At 40.0% G+C, this 17,951-nt stretch overlaps 1 protein-coding gene across 1 annotated transcript; it reads left to right on the forward strand.

Moving 5' to 3' along the window:
• Positions 1-612: 612 nt before the first annotated feature.
• On the forward strand, positions 613-17,360 carry zer1 (zyg-11 related, cell cycle regulator). The gene is made up of 16 exons (XM_037265811.1): positions 613-766; positions 3,704-3,921; positions 4,049-4,199; positions 5,022-5,476; positions 5,884-6,057; positions 6,146-6,260; positions 6,510-6,656; positions 6,740-6,913; positions 8,875-9,090; positions 9,291-9,332; positions 9,504-9,623; positions 9,728-9,843; positions 12,253-12,441; positions 13,139-13,236; positions 13,567-13,669; positions 13,989-17,360. Exons 2-16 carry the CDS (start codon positions 3,755-3,757, stop codon positions 14,074-14,076), a joined length of 2,355 nt encoding a protein of 784 aa, XP_037121706.1. The 5' UTR covers positions 613-766; positions 3,704-3,754; the 3' UTR covers positions 14,077-17,360.
• The last annotated feature ends 591 nt before the right edge of the window (positions 17,361-17,951 follow it).

Below are 17,951 nucleotides of genomic sequence, written 5' to 3' on the forward strand. Positions count from 1 at the left end.
CATTTTATTTGGCAAAAATACCCCTGAGAAAAAAAAAGTGGCAAACGGAAAAACAGATTCCTGCACACAATGTTTTTTTTTTGTCTGGCTTATGTATCGTTAAAATAAAACGCAATGGAACCCTGTATGGTACAGCCACTGATGCTCCCCATGTTTTATTTATGGCAAGAGGTAACAGGCTCATTCATTCAATCACACCTCACACTGACACTCACATTGTGTGCTTTTTCACCTTGACAACAACACTCACAACAAAGAGACAAAAACAAACAGCAACCTTTTACCTTGGTCAACTACAAGTATTTACAAAGAGTGCTACACTATCACCACCATATAGTAATGGGTGTATTTTAAGTTTGGATCATCAACTCACATTTTTACCGTGTTCATTTCCATAAAAAATGCTGTGATTACTTCATGACTGTACACAACAATGCTGCAATACAACAAAATTATACTTTTACTTTAATGAAAGACAAATCTCACTGCAACGACAATAATATCCCCCTCTCTCTCTCTCTCTCTCTCTCTCTCTCTCTCTCTCTCTCTCTCTCTCTCTCTCTCTCTCTCTCTCTCTCTCTCTACCTTTGCATAGCAACGCGAGAAAACGAGGAAGAGGGACAGAGGGGAGGTCGGACTTGTAGTAGAGGTAGGAGGAGGAGTCTGTTTGTTGACATCAGACGAAAACGAAAATCAGATGAGCGAAGACTGGTGATAACTCCGTTTGTCGCCTTTATCAAGACGCAAAGCCTTGGCGAAAGCTAAGGTAGAGCATTAGATGATGACTTATCTACTCAGAAATTGCTGACCATTGATTGTTTCCTGTATTTCCACAAATGTTTGGACCTAGCGCTAGCCGCACAGCTAAGTTCGCTAACATTGCAGGGAAAGTCATCGTTAGCCGAAAGCTAACGTAACCTGAAATACACTAGTGATGCCGGCTATTGGAACCCAATATAGAATAACAACTACTTTTAAGTAGTGTGTGCAACTGATCAAGTAGTTCGCTGCCCGATCATATCTGATTGTTAGGCGTTGGTGTTATTTAAGAAAATTGTTCTACTTAATCGCTATCTAGCTTGCTTGCTAACTTAGTCGCTTTGGATTCATTGCTTAATTGCTAACAACCCAGTAATAGCCACCACAAGAAGGTGAATCTATGTATTTATCCAATGTCCACCTACAAGAGTTGTATATTACGACAATAGGTCATATTGTTTTAAATGTTGAACAAGTTGTAAAGTAGCGAAGTTTAGTCACCAACAATCAGCAAGATGGCCAATATTGTACTTTTTTTTTGGCATGTAAATTGTATTTACACAGTCCTTCGATTGGCTAACTGCATGACATTTTTTCCTTCACACGTTTTTTTAAAAAATGTTTTTTTTAATTTCGAAATTAATCCAGAGACAGGATAAATTTTAGATCTAAGATTTTTGGGGGGAATGGCAAGTGTGCCACTTGCATCAGCTTTAAATGTATATATATGTGACGTGCGGTGAGGTTCATGACTGGGGAGGCGCTGACGTCAACCCCCCCCACCCCCGGTAAAATTTGTCCGGCACCTAACCATGTCACAAAAAAGATTGGGGAACGCTGCTCTAGTGTGACTTATTCATTATTTAATTTTACTTAAACTTTATTTAAACATTATTTAAATTATTTGACTATTTTCATATCAGCACTCTTCACGCCTAAAAACACTCAATAAAGCACATGGAATCATAAACTTGTTTTCGATCGTGCGTACCACTCCGTTTGAAAAGACATGGTCCTAAGTCCCGTTGTCCGACTCAAACCTTCTAACTCCGGAGTTGCTCTTGCTTTACTGATGACCTCCTGCTTTGATTGAAAATCCATCATTGAAAATCTTTTGGATATGCAAGCCTCCATTGTAAAACGAAATGTAAAAACGGGAAAACCCCCCGAAAAAAAACAAATGTAAAACGAAACAAATGGATGACTGCTCCTCAGTTGTTCACTTTAAATTTGAACTGGAGACAGCTGGCCTACCTAGGTAGGCGCATGAAGCATCCCGGGATCACTAGCACCCCCTGCCATAAGGCTGGAGAACCTTTTTTCGTAGCCTCCGTAAGGTCTCTTTTCAAAGCCGTTTTGTTCATCTAAAGCAGGGGTCACCAACTCCGGTCCTCAAGGGCGCCAATCCAGCCTGTTTTAGGTGCAGCCCTGCAACAACACACCTGATTCAAATGATCAGCTCATCAGCAAGCTCTATTAAGGCTGATAGCGATCCTGATTATTTGAATCAGGTGTGTTGCAGGGGGGATACATCTAAAACAGGCTGGATTGGCGCCCTTGAGGACCGGAGTTGGTGACCCCTGATCTAAAGAAACACGACGTTACAGACAGATGGCAAAAAACACAAGATATTATATACACCAGCTTAACTACGGAAATTAGTGAATATCGCCACGGTGTTTGAACACTTAAACAGCGACATAAAGACAGAGAGCAGTTCTGTCTAACTCAGGGGTGGGCAATTCCGGTGTCCTGCATGTTTTATAGGTCTCCCTGCTGCAACACACCTGATTCAAATGATCAGGATTGTTATCCAGCTTCTGCAGACCCTTGCTAATTATCTGATCATTTGAATCAGGTGTGTTGCAACAGGGTGACATAGAAAACATGCAAGACACTGGCCCTTGAGGACCGGAATTGCCAACCCCTGGTCTAACTGCATAGCCTGTCAACATAGGCGGCCGTGTGATTACACAATCCTCAGAGGAGGCTAGACAGGAAGTTGGCTCCTCCGAGCGAATCATCTTCCATTTTAAAATAACTATAAAAATTCAGCAATTTTGGTTCAAAATTATTGAAATTAAAAGGAAAATGACTTCTTAATAAAAGCAATTGAATTTGTTTTTCCCCTTTTCATGATTGCAGGGTAGGCGTCCTCTGACCGCACGTCCCTGATATTATATATATATATATATATATATATATATCCACCCAATACACACACCACACATCTATCTAGTATCTATATAGTATCTATATAGTATCTATCTCTATATATGTAAATACACACATGTAGTTAGGTCGTCCTCAGACGAGCTTCCATAGTAGAACCTATACATTGCTAACAATGACTGTGGGGCGCAGCTCCTCACAGCATCCCCAATCCAACCCTTAATGCTGAGTGTCAAGCAGGGAGGCATCGGGTTCCATTTTATAGTCTTTTGGTATGACTCGGCCGGGGATCGAACCCACGACCTCCCAGTCTCAGGGCGGACACTCATACCACAAGGCCACTGAGCTGATGTATGTATGTATGTATGTATGTATGTATGTATGTATGTATGTATGTATGTATGTATGTATGTATGTATGTATGTATGTATGTATGTATGTATGTATGTATGTATGTATGTATGTATGTATGTATGTATGTATGTATCCATGAATGCATGTATCCATGAATGCATGTATCCATGAATGCATGTATGCATGTATGTATGTTCTATTGACCTTTACTTTCAGTAGTGTTAGAAATTATTTCTGATTTGGTGCTGTATCTGTTTCCCTTGCCAAGTTAATCTCTCATCTCCATAGCCTTAATGCCTTTATATGGTTCTAAATATATAAAATATATAATGATCAAAATTTGGGTACTGCTCATCCACACTGTTTTGAAGGATGTCCTCATCCTTAGAATGCATGTAATTTGTCGTTGTCTCTTCAGGTCTCCTGCACTGCCCAGTCTTGGATCTGAGCCGGACAAGAAAAGGCAAACATGGCAGCCAAAGAAGGAGACAACCCTGACAGCCTCATGACTCTGGCCACAGTATTCTGCTTGAGGAACCTCAGAAAGACAATGTGCTATCAGGGTTTGAGGGACAAGCTCTGTTTGCGCTCAGACATCTTTCTTCCCAGTGAAATCTGCGACAAATTGGTCAACGTGTATGTATATGGAATTATTATGAACACTTGTCTAATTTTCATGTTTTTAGTTTAGTCAGTTATGAGCTTTCTTATTGTATTACAGATTCCATGCATTTCAAGTTGTATGATTTGTTTGCTTAAACAGGTACATGGAGTTGGTCCATACAGACAGTAACTTTGAACCAGAAGAGAACTTTTTCCAACTATTCTCGGAACCCCGGAGCACCAGACTCACCAGGGTGCAGCTGAAGGAAGACTTTGTCCATGACAGAGACTTGGAGGCTATAAGAAAACAGGTAAAAGGCTGTACTGTATTTGAACGAAGATCAATTTTCATAATGTATATTTATGTGTAATAGAACAGACCATATGCGGGGAACAGTTATAAGTGAAGTACATTCACATTGTTTTTATACTCATCTGCTCTGTGTAATTTTGACAACAAATATAAGCTTTGTAGTTAATCGATTTCCAGGATACGATCGAAAACTAAAAAAGAAAACACTCAAAAGACAAACTACTAGAGATGCAACTAGTAGTGGACAACTTACACAGTAAATGTAAAACTGAAAGTATGTCTCTGCTTCTCTCCCAAAGTACTATTTGTGTAGTTTACTTTGCTGTTCGACTTGTTATCTTAAGATTTATTATCCTGTCTAAATGTCACAAGGTGCATTTATTAATTTAATGCCTGTTTGCATGAAGCGCCAGTACACATTTGTTTGCCCATGTGTGAGGGAGGTCACATCCATTTGAACTTTGAACCAGTTAGTCAGTTTTACAAATATTAGTTAGCATGGTAGGTAATACTAATACTACTAGTACTTCTAGCTTATTCTGAAAATGGATCATTTGTGATGAGTAATTTAACTGAATCCAGTTGTTTATTGTCTATGATTCAGTACATGCTAGAATGGTTTTGATAATTTTCATCTCCATTTTCAAGTGTCACCATTTTATGGCAAAAAGAAAGATATAACCCTGACGTAAGATTGAGTTTCATTGATGATCTTGATTATTTAGGATTATTGACAGTGCCCCTCCCCCAAAAGTTTCTATTGAGCCTAAATTTGCTGTCCACTAAAAGTCCTTTAATACTTTTTAATGTGTTCCTCCAGGACCTGATTGAGCTTCACCTCACCTACTGCAACAGTCTGTCATCCCGCAGCTTGAAAACACTGACTTGCTTCCGCGAGACGCTGGTCTCTCTTTGTCTTTTTGGCTGCAGCAACATATTCTATAGAAAGGGCGGCGCCCCATTAGCTTGCAATGAAGATACAGAGGATGACGAGGAAGAAAGCCCTGTGTCAAGGCAGGCATTAAAGACGGACTTTAACTTTCAGGGGTTTAACCGCCTGCGGTTGCTCAACCTGGGTGGCCTACCAGATGAGATGCATGCTGAGACTTTGCTCAAACCCTTGAAGTCGCTCACCTCACTAGATCTGTCAAACGTACAGTTACTGGGGACAACCTTTCTAACTCAGTGGAAAGACAGACTGGCATCTCTTGTTCTCTACAATGTGGACCTTTCAGAAGAGTTGGTCAATACGGTGGTGGAACTTGTCAATCTCAGGTAAGTTCCAAGGTTTGTTTCTCCTCATTTTTCAACAAGTCTGTTGCCTAAAATTTTCTTGCATTTCTTTTTTTTTTGTTTTATATATATAAATTATTTAAAGATACATTTGCAGACAAATGTGCTAGTCCGCTTCTTTGAGAGGTTTTGGTGGTTGCTTAAGGGTAGCTCAGCAGTGCTCAGAAAGACATCTCTTGAGCAACCAGTCCTAATGGATGTTGTTTTGTGAACTCGTGAACCGCAAAACAAAGTGATAACCAATAAATAGGCTTTTGCACCGTACTCGTGGAGAGTGGTTTTACTTTCATTTCAATATCTGATCAAACACAATCTTAGTTTAGTTGTTAAAATGAGCACGTAAACCATTCTGAAAGTCCACCATTAACTAATAAACCTGCATTCCTCAGGCATCTTGACATCTCGCGTGAGAGTAGGAGGACTTCCAAGTTCAAGATGACAAGGAAGATCTTGACTGCTATCGTTCAAAGACTGGTCAATCTGGTCTCACTGGACATTTCAGGTCACATCATGCTTGACAACTGCACAGTTCCACACCTAGAAGAAGCTATGGGCCGTCCAAGGTGGGTAAATAGCATTAAACTAAGCTGACGATGGTTATAAAAAAAAAAAAACGTTTATGATCTTCTGAGAGCATTTATTCTTCTCTAGTAACGAGCCATGCAAGAGCAGCATCTACCCTTTCCAAGAGCTGAAGAGGCCCCTGCAGTTTTTGGGTTTATATGACACTACCCTTTGTAATGTGACGCATATCCCGGCTTATAAGGTACTACTGACACAAATGTCTTAAATCTTGAAAGTAAGGTATTTCTAATGCATTATCTTATAAACCTGTGGTGTAAACGTAGCCTAAGAAACCAGAAAACTCCAGCTGTGATCGATTCAATGGTCTGAGAGTGACCAGGATGATGAGAAAATTCATAGGCGCAATCAACAATATAACAAGTCAAGTTACATTTTAGTATACCAGTAACAGTTTTTGTTTGTGCTTTTTGGTGGTGTGGTGCATTTGCAGGTGACTGGTTCAAAGAATGAAGACCAGGTCCTAAATGCTATTGAAGCTTACACTGAGTTTCGTCCTGAATTGGCCCATAGAGCTATCAATCAACTGTTTGACATCGCCAGAATACAACACTGCGTCCAGCTACTCCGAGCATTACAGGTATGAGACTTTAAAAGCAAGACCATCAACGAATCGACAAAATTCTTTTGACAAAAAAAATGTTGGCTAATGTCGTGTTTCAGCTTGTTATAGCAGCATTGAAGTGCCACAAATATGATAAGAGCATTCAGGTGACAGGAAGTGCTGCGCTCTTTTACCTGACAAACACCGAATACCGCAGTGACCAAAGTGTGCGGCTTCGCCAGGAGGTCATTCGAGTGGTTTTAAATGGAATGGAGCAATACCAGGAGGTCACTGTAAGTGTGCTCTTTTTATTAATGCCATGAAGAAGGGTCATCCTTTTCTAGTTCTGTTATGTATGAAGTGTACCATCCATCCTTCCATTTTCTGAACTGCTTCTCACGAGGGTCGCAGGCGTGCTGTAGCTTATCCCAGCTGACTTCGGGCAGTAGGCGGGGGACACCCAAATTGGTTGCTAGCCAATTGCAGGGCACAAATAGACAAACAACCATTTACACTCAGACTCACAGCTATGTGCAATTGGGAGTGCGCAATTGGTCTACAATGCATGTTTTTGGGATGTGGGAGGAAACCGGAGCGCCCGGAGGAAACCCACGCAGGCGCAGGGAGAACATGCAAACTCCACACAGGAAGGCCTGATGAGCTAACCAGTCGACCATCATGCCACCATAGTGTACCATGTTGTTTCAATTTGTATTAACCAGGGATGAGAATTTTCCGCGGATCCGCTGGTTCCCGTGTTTTTTTCCGTCGAAAGTATAATTTTCGTGAATCGTGTAAATCCGTCGAGAAAATGTTGTTTATATGTATGGGGGGGGGCTGTAGTGAAGCGGGCAACGTTAGCCTCGGCACTCGCGAGCATTAGCTCGCCCGCCGTGAAGTTATCGTCCGGAAATCGGCTTGCCTCTGTAAACCTAACTAACTGGCAGCACTGATGCGACAACATCCGCCTTATTTTCTGCAGCATTTTGGCGCTACTTTCGTCACATCATTTCTCCTTGTTAACTTAACTTACGCAGAGAACTAAGTGTTTTTACACCGCCACAATGTGAATTGCAATTGGGTTTTCATCACTTGTAGACGAGTTATTTAGTTACCGTAATTTTCGGACTATAAGTCGCGTTTTTTTTCATAGTTTGGGTGGGGGGGCGACTTATACTCAGGAGCGACTTATATATGTTTTTTTCCACAAATTTTTACTTGATCATTAACACATCACTTACTTACAAGTATAGTTGACCACTTCACATGTTATTTTTAGTATAGTTGATCACTTCACATGCTTTGATATCTTTATCTTGAACATATTCAAAACATGAAAAATAGAGAAAAAATCAAATAAAGTAATTAACACTTTAAGGCGCCATATCCTCTGGACATGTCCTCTGTCACCAGGATGACATAAAGGACGAGAAATTTGATCGATGGATTTAATGATTTGGAGTGACACAAATGGTTTGATAATATTGTTGTTTATGTGATAGTTATTTAAAATATAGTTTATATATCATTGTATGGGCCTGTGGAATAATTTGAACTGCGGCGCGGCACACGGCATTGTTGACAAAGGACGATCGATGGATTTAATGAATTGGAGTGACAAGATGGTTTTATAAACGTGTTATTTATGTAATAGTTTTTTTAAATAACTGAATGTTACGTCAGGCCCGTTCTCAGCTCCTCGTTTGTGTTTGTCACGTTAGCATACCGTATCGTTTAGCCTGTTGTTGCTCGTTCATGTCTGTTCTTGGTGTTGGATTTTGTCGAATAAATTGCCCCCCAAAATGCGACTTATACTCCGGAGCGACTTATATATGGGTTTTTTTTTCACATTTTTGGGCATTTTATGGCTGGTCCGACTTATACTCCGGAGCGACTTATAGTCCGAAAATTACGGTAGATAGATCTAGGGTAGATATATATAAATATATATCACCCCCCTAGAACCCCGGCTACTTTTCAGTGATTTTTCACATTTGCCATTCTCATCCCTGATTAACACATTAAGTAAAGAACTGAACTTTATGATTTTGGTCGGGGAATGCAAAGCTTCTTTGCAAAATTAAAAAAAAAAGGTACTAACATAAAATTGTCACTCTTATTATTCATTCTCTTACTGATGTCTGCTGTGTCATTTATTTGTTTGATCTAATTGAGCTAGTAGAAATGTAGAATAAGCATGCATCATTACATTGCACAATGTTAAGTGTTAATTCCCTCCCCATCTCCACACAAGGTTCAAAGGAACTGCTGCTTGACTCTGTGCAACTTCAGTATTCCCGAGGAGTTGGAGTTTCAGTACAGTCGGGTAAACCAGCTGCTGCTAAAAATCCTGGAGCCGGCAAGGCAGGATGAATCCATTCAGAGAATCGCTGTGCACCTCTGCAATGCTTTAGTCTGCCAGGTTGACAACCACCATAAGGAAGCTGTGGGAAAGATGGGTTTTGTGAAGGTAACATTAAGATGAAGTTTTTAATTAGTAGAGTGAGGTTTTTTTCCCACCAAAAACACATATTTAAGGCTTTATCATAACGGGTGGATGTATTTGCTGTTGTAGTCTTTTGCAGCAAAATATTTTTTTCTTGTCATCCCTAGATGGTGCTAACGGCTTTATTTTCTGATCATTTTCAATTCATTCTTCTGTGTTCTCAGACAATGTTGAACTTAATACAAAAGAAGTTACAGGATCGAATGGTGAGTTGCAAGTCATTGATTTCGGTTTTCATTGAGGTTGTCTCAGTATGTTCATTATTTTAGAATTCTATGTATCTTGTTTTAATGTGAAGTCGATATGCTAGCGCTGTTAAAGGTATTGAATATGAATAAAATTGTATTGTTAGTTAAATTACGTTTGTTTACACTCAGTGTGACCAGGTGATGGAGTTCTCTTGGAGTGCTCTGTGGAATATTACTGATGAGACACCAGACAACTGTCAGATGTTCCTCAACTGTCATGGAATGACTCTCTTTTTAGACTGTCTAAAAGTGAGTTTGTTGTTCCCACATGTTCCAAAGACTCACAAATCTCTGTGGTTTATATTTTTAGCTGTGATTAAAGCCTCTTCTGTTCTTTTGAAACTTAATTGAAGGAGTTTCCAGACAAACAGGAGCTACATCGCAACATGCTGGGGCTTCTGGGTAATGTTGCTGAGGTCAAAGCGCTACGACCAAAGCTGGTCACACCACAGTTCATCTCTGTTTTCAGGTAAAACCAGTGAGGCATGAAGTCAATTCTCATTGATATATATGAAAATACAAAGTCTGTGTTGAAGAGACTGACTGTGTCTAAAGCCACCACTTGGGTACCATACCACTGTAACAGTTACCGTATTTTCCGCCCTAAAAGGCGCACCGGGTTATAAGGCGCACCTTCAATGAACGGCCCATTTTAAAACTTTGTCCATATATAAGGCGCACCGGATTATAAGGCGCATAAAATAGAAGCTATACTGCATCAAACTGAGGTTGACTAGGGTTGCGGTATGCATCCACTAGCCAATAACCAACGAGCCCTCTGTAAACAATCGCGTTTCTCAAACGATCTCCTATAAAATGATCAGAACTGACTAAAGTTCGATCTAACGCATTGGTACTACTTACCTATGTTTCCCTTCCATATCGATCCGTAGATTTACTCGAAACATTAACAGAGCAGCCTATTTTGACATGAAATAGCCTGGTACGTATAGCAGCTATCGCAATAGCATTAGCCATCCGCAAAGTCTCACGAGCCTCAGTTCGCAATCTCCCATGAGCCTCAGCAAAGTGTAAACAATCGCGTTTCTCAAACGATCTCCTATAAAATGATCGGAACTGACTAAAGTTCGATCTAACGCATTGGTACTACTTACCTATGTTTCCCTTCCATATCGATCCGTAGATTTACTCGAAACATTAACAGAGCAGCCTATTTTGACATGAAATAGCCTGGTACGTATAGCAGCTATCGCAATAGCATTAGCCATCCGCAAAGTCTCACGAGCCTCAGTTCGCAATCTCCCATGAGCCTCAGCAAAGTGTAAACAATCGCGTTTCTCAAACGATCTCCTATAAAATGATCAGAACTGACTAAAGTTCGATCTAACGCATTGGTACTACTTACCTATGTTTCCCTTCCATATCGATCCGTAGATTTACTCGAAACATTAACAGAGCAGCCTATTTTGACATGAAATAGCCTGGTACGTATAGCAGCTATCGCAATAGCATTACCCATCCGCAAAGTCTCACGAGCCTCAGTTCGCAATCTCCCATGAGCCTCAGCAAAGTGTAAACAATCGCGTTTCTCAAACGATCTCCTATAAAATGATCGGAACTGACTAAAGTTCGATCTAACGCATTGGTACTACTTACCTATGTTTCCCTTCCATACCGATCCGTAGATTTACTCGAAACATTAACAGAGCAGCCTATTTTGACATGAAATAGCCTGGTACGTATAGCAGCTATCGCAATAGCATTAGCCATCCGCAAAGTCTCACGAGCCTCAGTTCGCAATCTCCCATGAGCCTCAGCAAAGTGTAAACAATCGCGTTTCTCAAACGATCTCCTATAAAATGATCAGAACTGACTAAAGTTCGATCTAACGCATTGGTACTACTTACCTATGTTTCCCTTCCATATCGATCCGTAGATTTACTCGAAACATTAACAGAGCAGCCTATTTTGACATGAAATAGCCTGGTACGTATAGCAGCTATCGCAATAGCATTAGCCATCCGCAAAGTCTCACGAGCCTCAGTTCGCAATCTCCCATGAGCCTCAGCAAAGTGTAAACAATCGCGTTTCTCAAACGATCTCCTATAAAATGATCAGAACTGACTAAAGTTCGATCTAACGCATTGGTACTACTTACCTATGTTTCCCTTCCATATCGATCCGTAGATTTACTCGAAACATTAACAGAGCAGCCTATTTTGACATGAAATAGCCTGGTACGTATAGCAGCTATCGCAATAGCATTAGCCATCCGCAAAGTCTCACGAGCCTCAGCTCGCAATCTCCCATGAGCCTCAGCAAAGTGTAAACAATCGCGTTTCTCAAACGATCTCCTATAAAATGATCGGAACTGACTAAAGTTCGATCTAACGCATTGGTACTACTTACCTATGTTTCCCTTCCATATCGATCAGTAGATTTACTCGAAACATTAACAGAGCAGCCTATTTTGACATGAAATAGCCTCGCGGGTACAACAGCTATTCGGTGACGCCCCCTGACTACAGTTGCCGTAATGCTGGGAAGCGATGCGACCTTGTAATTTACTAGTCGTACTAAAACGTACTGAAACATTTTGGCAGAGCACTGTGTACAACCAGTATGGATCAACAAATTCATCAGTTGATCCATATATAAGGCGCACTGGCCTATAAGGCGCACTGTCGGCTTTTGAGAAAATTTTTGGTTTTTAGGTGCGCCTTTTAGGGCGGAAAATACGGTACTCTTAAAAAAAGAGACCTAATGAAAAAAGTCCCAATATGTTTTGGTACCTGTCACTACGTTTGACAATTGAAAAGCAAATTGTGTCTCATGGTGTAATTCCATCTTGCAAATTTAAAAGATTCTTTCCAAGTACGTAATATTATTGTCTTTTTTCCTTTCACCTACGTGGCAGTAATCTACTGGACAGTAAGGCCGATGGTATTGAGGTATCATACAATGCATGTGGCGTGCTTTCCCACATTATGTTTGATGGACCGGAGCTTTGGTCGATGGAAGAGCCACTAAGAGACACGGTGATGGACAAGATGTGGGATGCGATCCAAAGCTGGGACGTCAGCTCACGTCGCAACATCAACTACAGGTGACAATATCATCCTCACCATGAACATAATGTGACTAGAGTATGTTAGTTTACTTAGTTTGGTAGTTAGTATATACAGTGGGACCTCCAATTACAAAATTAATTGGTTCAATGAGCCCGTTGTTACACAAAAAGTTCATAAATCGAAGTATGTTTCCCATTGAAATAAATGGAATAAACTACGTGGCAGTAATCTACTGGACAGTAAGGCTGATGGTATTGAGGTGTCATTCAATGCATGCGGCATGCTTTCCCACATTATGTTTGATGGACCGGAGCTTTGGTCGATGGAAGAGCCACTAAGAGCCCGCGTGGGTTTTCTCCGGGCACTCCGGTTTCCTCCCACATCCCAAAAACATGCTTGGTCGGCCGATTGAGCACTCCAAATTGTCCCTAGGTGTGAGTGCGAATGGTTGTTTGTCTCTGTGTGTCCTGCGATTGGCTGGCAACCAGTTCAGGGTGTCCCACGCCTACTGCCCGATGACTGCTGGGATAGGCTCCAGCACTCCCATAGGGACAAGCGATACAGATAATGGATGGATGGTTGACTTCATACTTTCTTTTCCCCCCCCCCCTAGTTAGGAGCACAAGAGCAAAAAAACGTGATTCAATTTTATTATTTTCAAGTTTGCTGGATGTTGACTGGCTGCACGGCTGTCATGCGGTTTGCTCTGTTTAAAATTCTATATTGCCTTAGGTCATTCGAGCCCATCTTGCGACTTCTGCCTCAAAGTATCGCTCCAGTTAGTCAGCACTGGGCCACGTGGGCTCTGTACAACCTGGTGTCAGTTTACCGTGAGTATCCTAAGGTGTAGCCGTTGTGTCAAAATAGCAATATGATAGTCACAGATTCAGCAGTCACACATACAGTGTTTGAGTTATATTTTCCTCTTGTTTTTATTGTATATCATGTATTTACTGTATGTCCACTTTAAGTATTAAATTGTATCGATATAATTTGTTTCTGTTTTAATATTTCACTTACCTGCTTGTTCTTATCCTCTCTTTCAGTACACATATACATACATGCACAGACATACACGTGCAGTGCTTCTCTAAATACATTTTGTGGTATCAGCAATAATGCCCACGTTCTTCAAATCTTTGCTCATGTTCCATGTGCAGCAAGCAAGTACTGTCCCCTGCTCATAAAAGAAGGAGGAATTGGCCTTTTGGAGAAAGTTTTGGAGTTGGAAAGTTCGCAGCCAGAGACAAAAGACATGGCCATGTAAGACAGGCTTTTTCACACGCTCAATGCAAGTTACATGACATCTTATTCATAAAGCTAAACACTACAGCAAATACCTAAACCACATTAAGCGATGGGGGGTGGGCGGGGGATTAGATTTATGGCTGATTGGACAAGAGGGACTGTATTCCTCTCCTCAAATCAGACAGTATTGCATCTATTTATTTATAAATAAGAAATTTACCATATTTAGTCATAATGTTATTTGTGTAAAAAAATTAAACTAATAAATAATAATTGGATTGCATCATCCCACAGTTCTTTGCAGGCATGTGAATTTCTTGATTTTTGTTTTCAGGAAAGTAATGGAGCAGTGTGAGAGCTTCAAAGAAGACCCCATGGAAACAAATCATGTACACGAGGTAAACTATGGACAAAGAGGTTGACACGGCGGCACCTTGATATCTGGCAAAACAACCTGAAGCTCCTCGTTATCACCGCAAGGGTCAATGTGTGCATTTTCTTCTCGTAATTAGATTTTATTTTGTTGGCAGAGCTGCGTCTCTGACCCTTTTCACAGCAGTCTGAGCACCAGCTTAACATATATGACGTATAGGGGTTAAGAAGGTGGATGGTGTTTTTACCTTTGCTGCTCATAAACGTCTCCTCTGATGGGCTGGAGGGTTGTGTTGGTGGGTGACTGTTATCGCTCAGTGTGGGTTTTGTGAAATATTACTTGATAGAACGTAGCAGTTGATGCTTGATTCTCAGTGGAAGGAAACAGACACGCTTCGCAGCACACAACAATAGCCGGGTGGCAATGACCTCAGTAGAGGTTAAAGGTCATGTGGTGTTTTCCAACACCTACAAATGGTGGCCACCCCCTCCTAGTTGTGGTCACGTTCACAGTGGAGATCAGCCAATGCGCAAGTAGGCAGGGGTTGGCCGGAGGGAAGGCTCTGCAGATAGACCTTTTGTTATATATGTAAATATTGTTGTCCCCTCCTTTTAATGTGTGTATGTTTTATAATATAACTGTAAACACTTAAGGCTGTACCCTCCATTTAAAATTATTTAGGTTGGACTGGCAAATGTTCAGTGCATACTCAAGTGTGGTCTGTCGCCTGTGGTCGATAAAAGATCATTTGGATTTGACGCAGACTCACTTTATTCTGGCTTTTTAAAATTTGTATCCTTTTTTTTACATTTCCATTCACTTGAGAGTTGGCGAGAAAAAGTCAGCAAGCTTCCCTTGAAACATGAAAGGTAACATATAATTCATGTTCAGTACCTTCTTAGTCACAGTTTCACACTCGCACAGCAAGTCAGAGTGTCAAGGTACAATTTGCCAGTATCAATAAATAACATCCTGGTTAAACAGCAAATAGAAACCGCAATCATGGTGGCTATAATTGCAGATATTTCTATATAATTATATGTTCAATGTGTGTCCCAGGTTCCTCATTTGTCATTGCTGCAACAGCGTTGATTACATTCATATTTACATAATAGCGTACATTTGTTGCCTTTTATGTTTGCATCCACAAATCACAGCCATTGCCTATTCACGTCAGATGGATGGAAGATGTTTATGTTGAAAGAAATGATTATTCAGTTTTACTGATTAATCAGATTGCTGCACTATCACTTTAATCATCAAACTTTTCATAAGCTACTGAGGAAAACCATTTAGAATTTAAATTTAGTACTAATGAAGCATGTGGCTCTCAAAGATTTGCTCAACAAAATTAATACGAAAGTTGAGTGCTACATCATGTAGCACAGGTTAGACGACTCCTAAACTTTCATGGCTTTGGTTCTTTGGGGTTTAAAATGTTTTTGAGCTAGCTTTCTCCAATCCATTTGCTGTTGTGAAAGTAATGTAGATATCTTGCAAATAGTTTACATGCCTATCATTGGTGCAGGCAATGTGTGTTCACTTCCCACTCAGTGTGACAGCGAATGAAGGGTTATCTGTCTTGAAATGTGTCCTGTGACTGACTGGCAACCAGTCCAGGGTGTAGTAAGGTGGCTTTGGCTTTAGCTCACCCATGACCCTGAAGAGCATAAGTGGTATAGAAACTGGATATTTTATTCACATTTTTCTTTTGGCCCTTGTACTACCCTTTACCAAACTCATTATGCTGCTTGCACAAGATGCCACAAACATGGCCTCAACTTAAAAGCGCATTGAATAGTATTTTGTGACATGCTATCTGTAAAATCGCATTATTTGTGAATTGAGTTAAGGATCCACCGTTTTAACAACAATTTTAAAAAAATGTATTTGGCAAAAACAGATTGGTGTGACCTTTGGCTTTTGTACCATATGGGTGAGGATTACTGAGTATTGTATATGGCGTCAAAACAGATCAAGGAAATTGACTTGCATTTGTTGAACTAGTGAGTACAACCCATTGGATTATAACATTGGTGGAGAAAAATAATACCATCTGTTAGATTTTGTCCCAGTTCTTTATCTTTAATTCTCGCTATGCTAATAGTAATTACCAGGAGTCTGCCTTCTCAGTTTAACTATTTTTGTACATTGTACAGATTCATATTACATAGCTTTACTGTTATTTCATTCAATTGTCTTTTCAGTGTTTGTGTGGAGCAAAAGTGATTATAAAGTATTCCCTGAATTGTAATTGATTTCTTCATTGGATTTTTTTTCTGTAAATTATTTCAATCTGATTGACTGTATCGAAAAGGATTTTAAGAACTCTAATCTTTACATTGTAATGTTTTTTCAATGGAGTATTTCTGTTCCCTCAAATACATCAATCCATCCATCTGATTTTTGGAGCGCTTATCCTCATCACAGGTGAGGTGGAGCCTATCCAAGTAGACTTTGGGCGAAAGCCAGAATGCAACCTGTACTAGTCCTACATATTGTATACTCGCTGGCCGAAAATAATGGGAGCTACTATTAATGTGCAGCAATCAAACAGTCCTTTCTTCAGGTTCCACAGCAATCAATTAAATATTCACATTGTTGCCACTTGCACCTGACATATTTCATAAGCTAATGGGAATGCATCACAGTGTGTGTAGCAGGAACTGGTTCCCAATTTTAACTAACAACCTCTTTACAGTGCATCACTGAATTCTCTTCCACTATAACCAATATATTCATGCCTTTTTTGAAAGCCACGCCGTATCAGTTCATGATCCATGTTGGGTTTACTAACTACTTTTCTCATGTACAGTTGTGTGTGCGTGAGTGCGCGTGTGAGCGCACCTTACTCATGGCAGTCTCAATTGGTACTTTCATTGGGGCAGTTTCGTTTTTAGTGATTCGCATTCATGAAGGTGAGGTTGTAGTTTGCAGTGGAAAAAAAACACTCTTCAAGTCTTCAGATTCATATTTCTATGTGAACGAGTTTTTGATTATGAAAATCTCAAATGCTCACTTTTCCTAAGCTTTAATACAGTTGAAAGGGCGTCATGCTGTTGCTACTATTGAGATGCCGTCTTTATTGATCACGTACTATTTATTTAGTTAATACCGAAAGTAGAGATAATCATTTGGGATTCTCAAACCATAGTATATCAATTTGACCAGTAGTTATATAAAGTCAACAACTGGTTTATTTTTTAGCTGCAAGTGTAATTCAAATCTGAGTGAATTTGATCCTCACATTGTGGATTTTCTTTCCTGATATAAATAGTACCTGGCCATTACTGTAAAGGTGTAAAAGCAATAAAGATGGAGTGGTGAACAAACTAATTGAAGTTTGTCATTTTGTTATTTTCTGGGGCGCGGGGTGTAATCTCCAAGACAGTGATAAGACCTTTATTATTTCGTTTTACATACCATACCATCACTGTCAGGTGAAAACGTTCTTAATGCAAACAAAATCAACATGTATGTTTATAAACTTCATTTGCCAAATGACTGTTCAACCCTTCCTTTTGCTGCACGGTAATCCAAAAATAAACAAAAAATGAAGGACATTTATGCACAAATGTAAGTTGTTCAGTAAACATTAAATGTAGTTTCAGTTAATTTTTTAAAACCACTTCACTTTTAGTTTAGTTATTTGAATTTCGTTACTTTTTGTTAATTACAATAACCTTGGTTCGTACATCCATAGTCTTTGGAACGTTTGTGTAATTGTTTTAATGAAATGGCAACGGCAACAGCTCCACTTCCTCAAGCGATAGCGTGTAATCATGCAATCCACTAATCAGCTATGTCAGAAGGAGCGCTTGTACCGTAGTATTGGTTAATGCTGTCAAAAACACAGTCCGTCGGATTAATGAGTGAGATTATGAACATTTCTCAGTTCTGGGGAAAGTGTATGTACCGTATTTT

This window comes from Syngnathus acus, chromosome 12 (genome assembly GCF_901709675.1).
Source record: "Syngnathus acus chromosome 12, fSynAcu1.2, whole genome shotgun sequence".
Classification (NCBI taxonomy): Eukaryota; Metazoa; Chordata; class Actinopteri; order Syngnathiformes; family Syngnathidae; genus Syngnathus; species Syngnathus acus.

What these genes read in the sequence shown, in the direction of transcription:
- zer1 (XM_037265811.1), top strand. Translation starts at nt 3,755, where the DNA reads ATGGCAGCCAAAGAAGGAGACAACCCTGACAGCCTCATGACTCTGGCC. An exon ending in GAAAGATGGGTTTTGTGAAG is followed by an intron (nt 9,091 to 9,290) that starts GTAACATTAAGA and finishes CTGTGTTCTCAG; the next exon opens with ACAATGTTGAACTTAATACA. An exon ending in CGTCGCAACATCAACTACAG is followed by an intron (nt 12,442 to 13,138) that starts GTGACAATATCA and finishes ATATTGCCTTAG; the next exon opens with GTCATTCGAGCCCATCTTGC.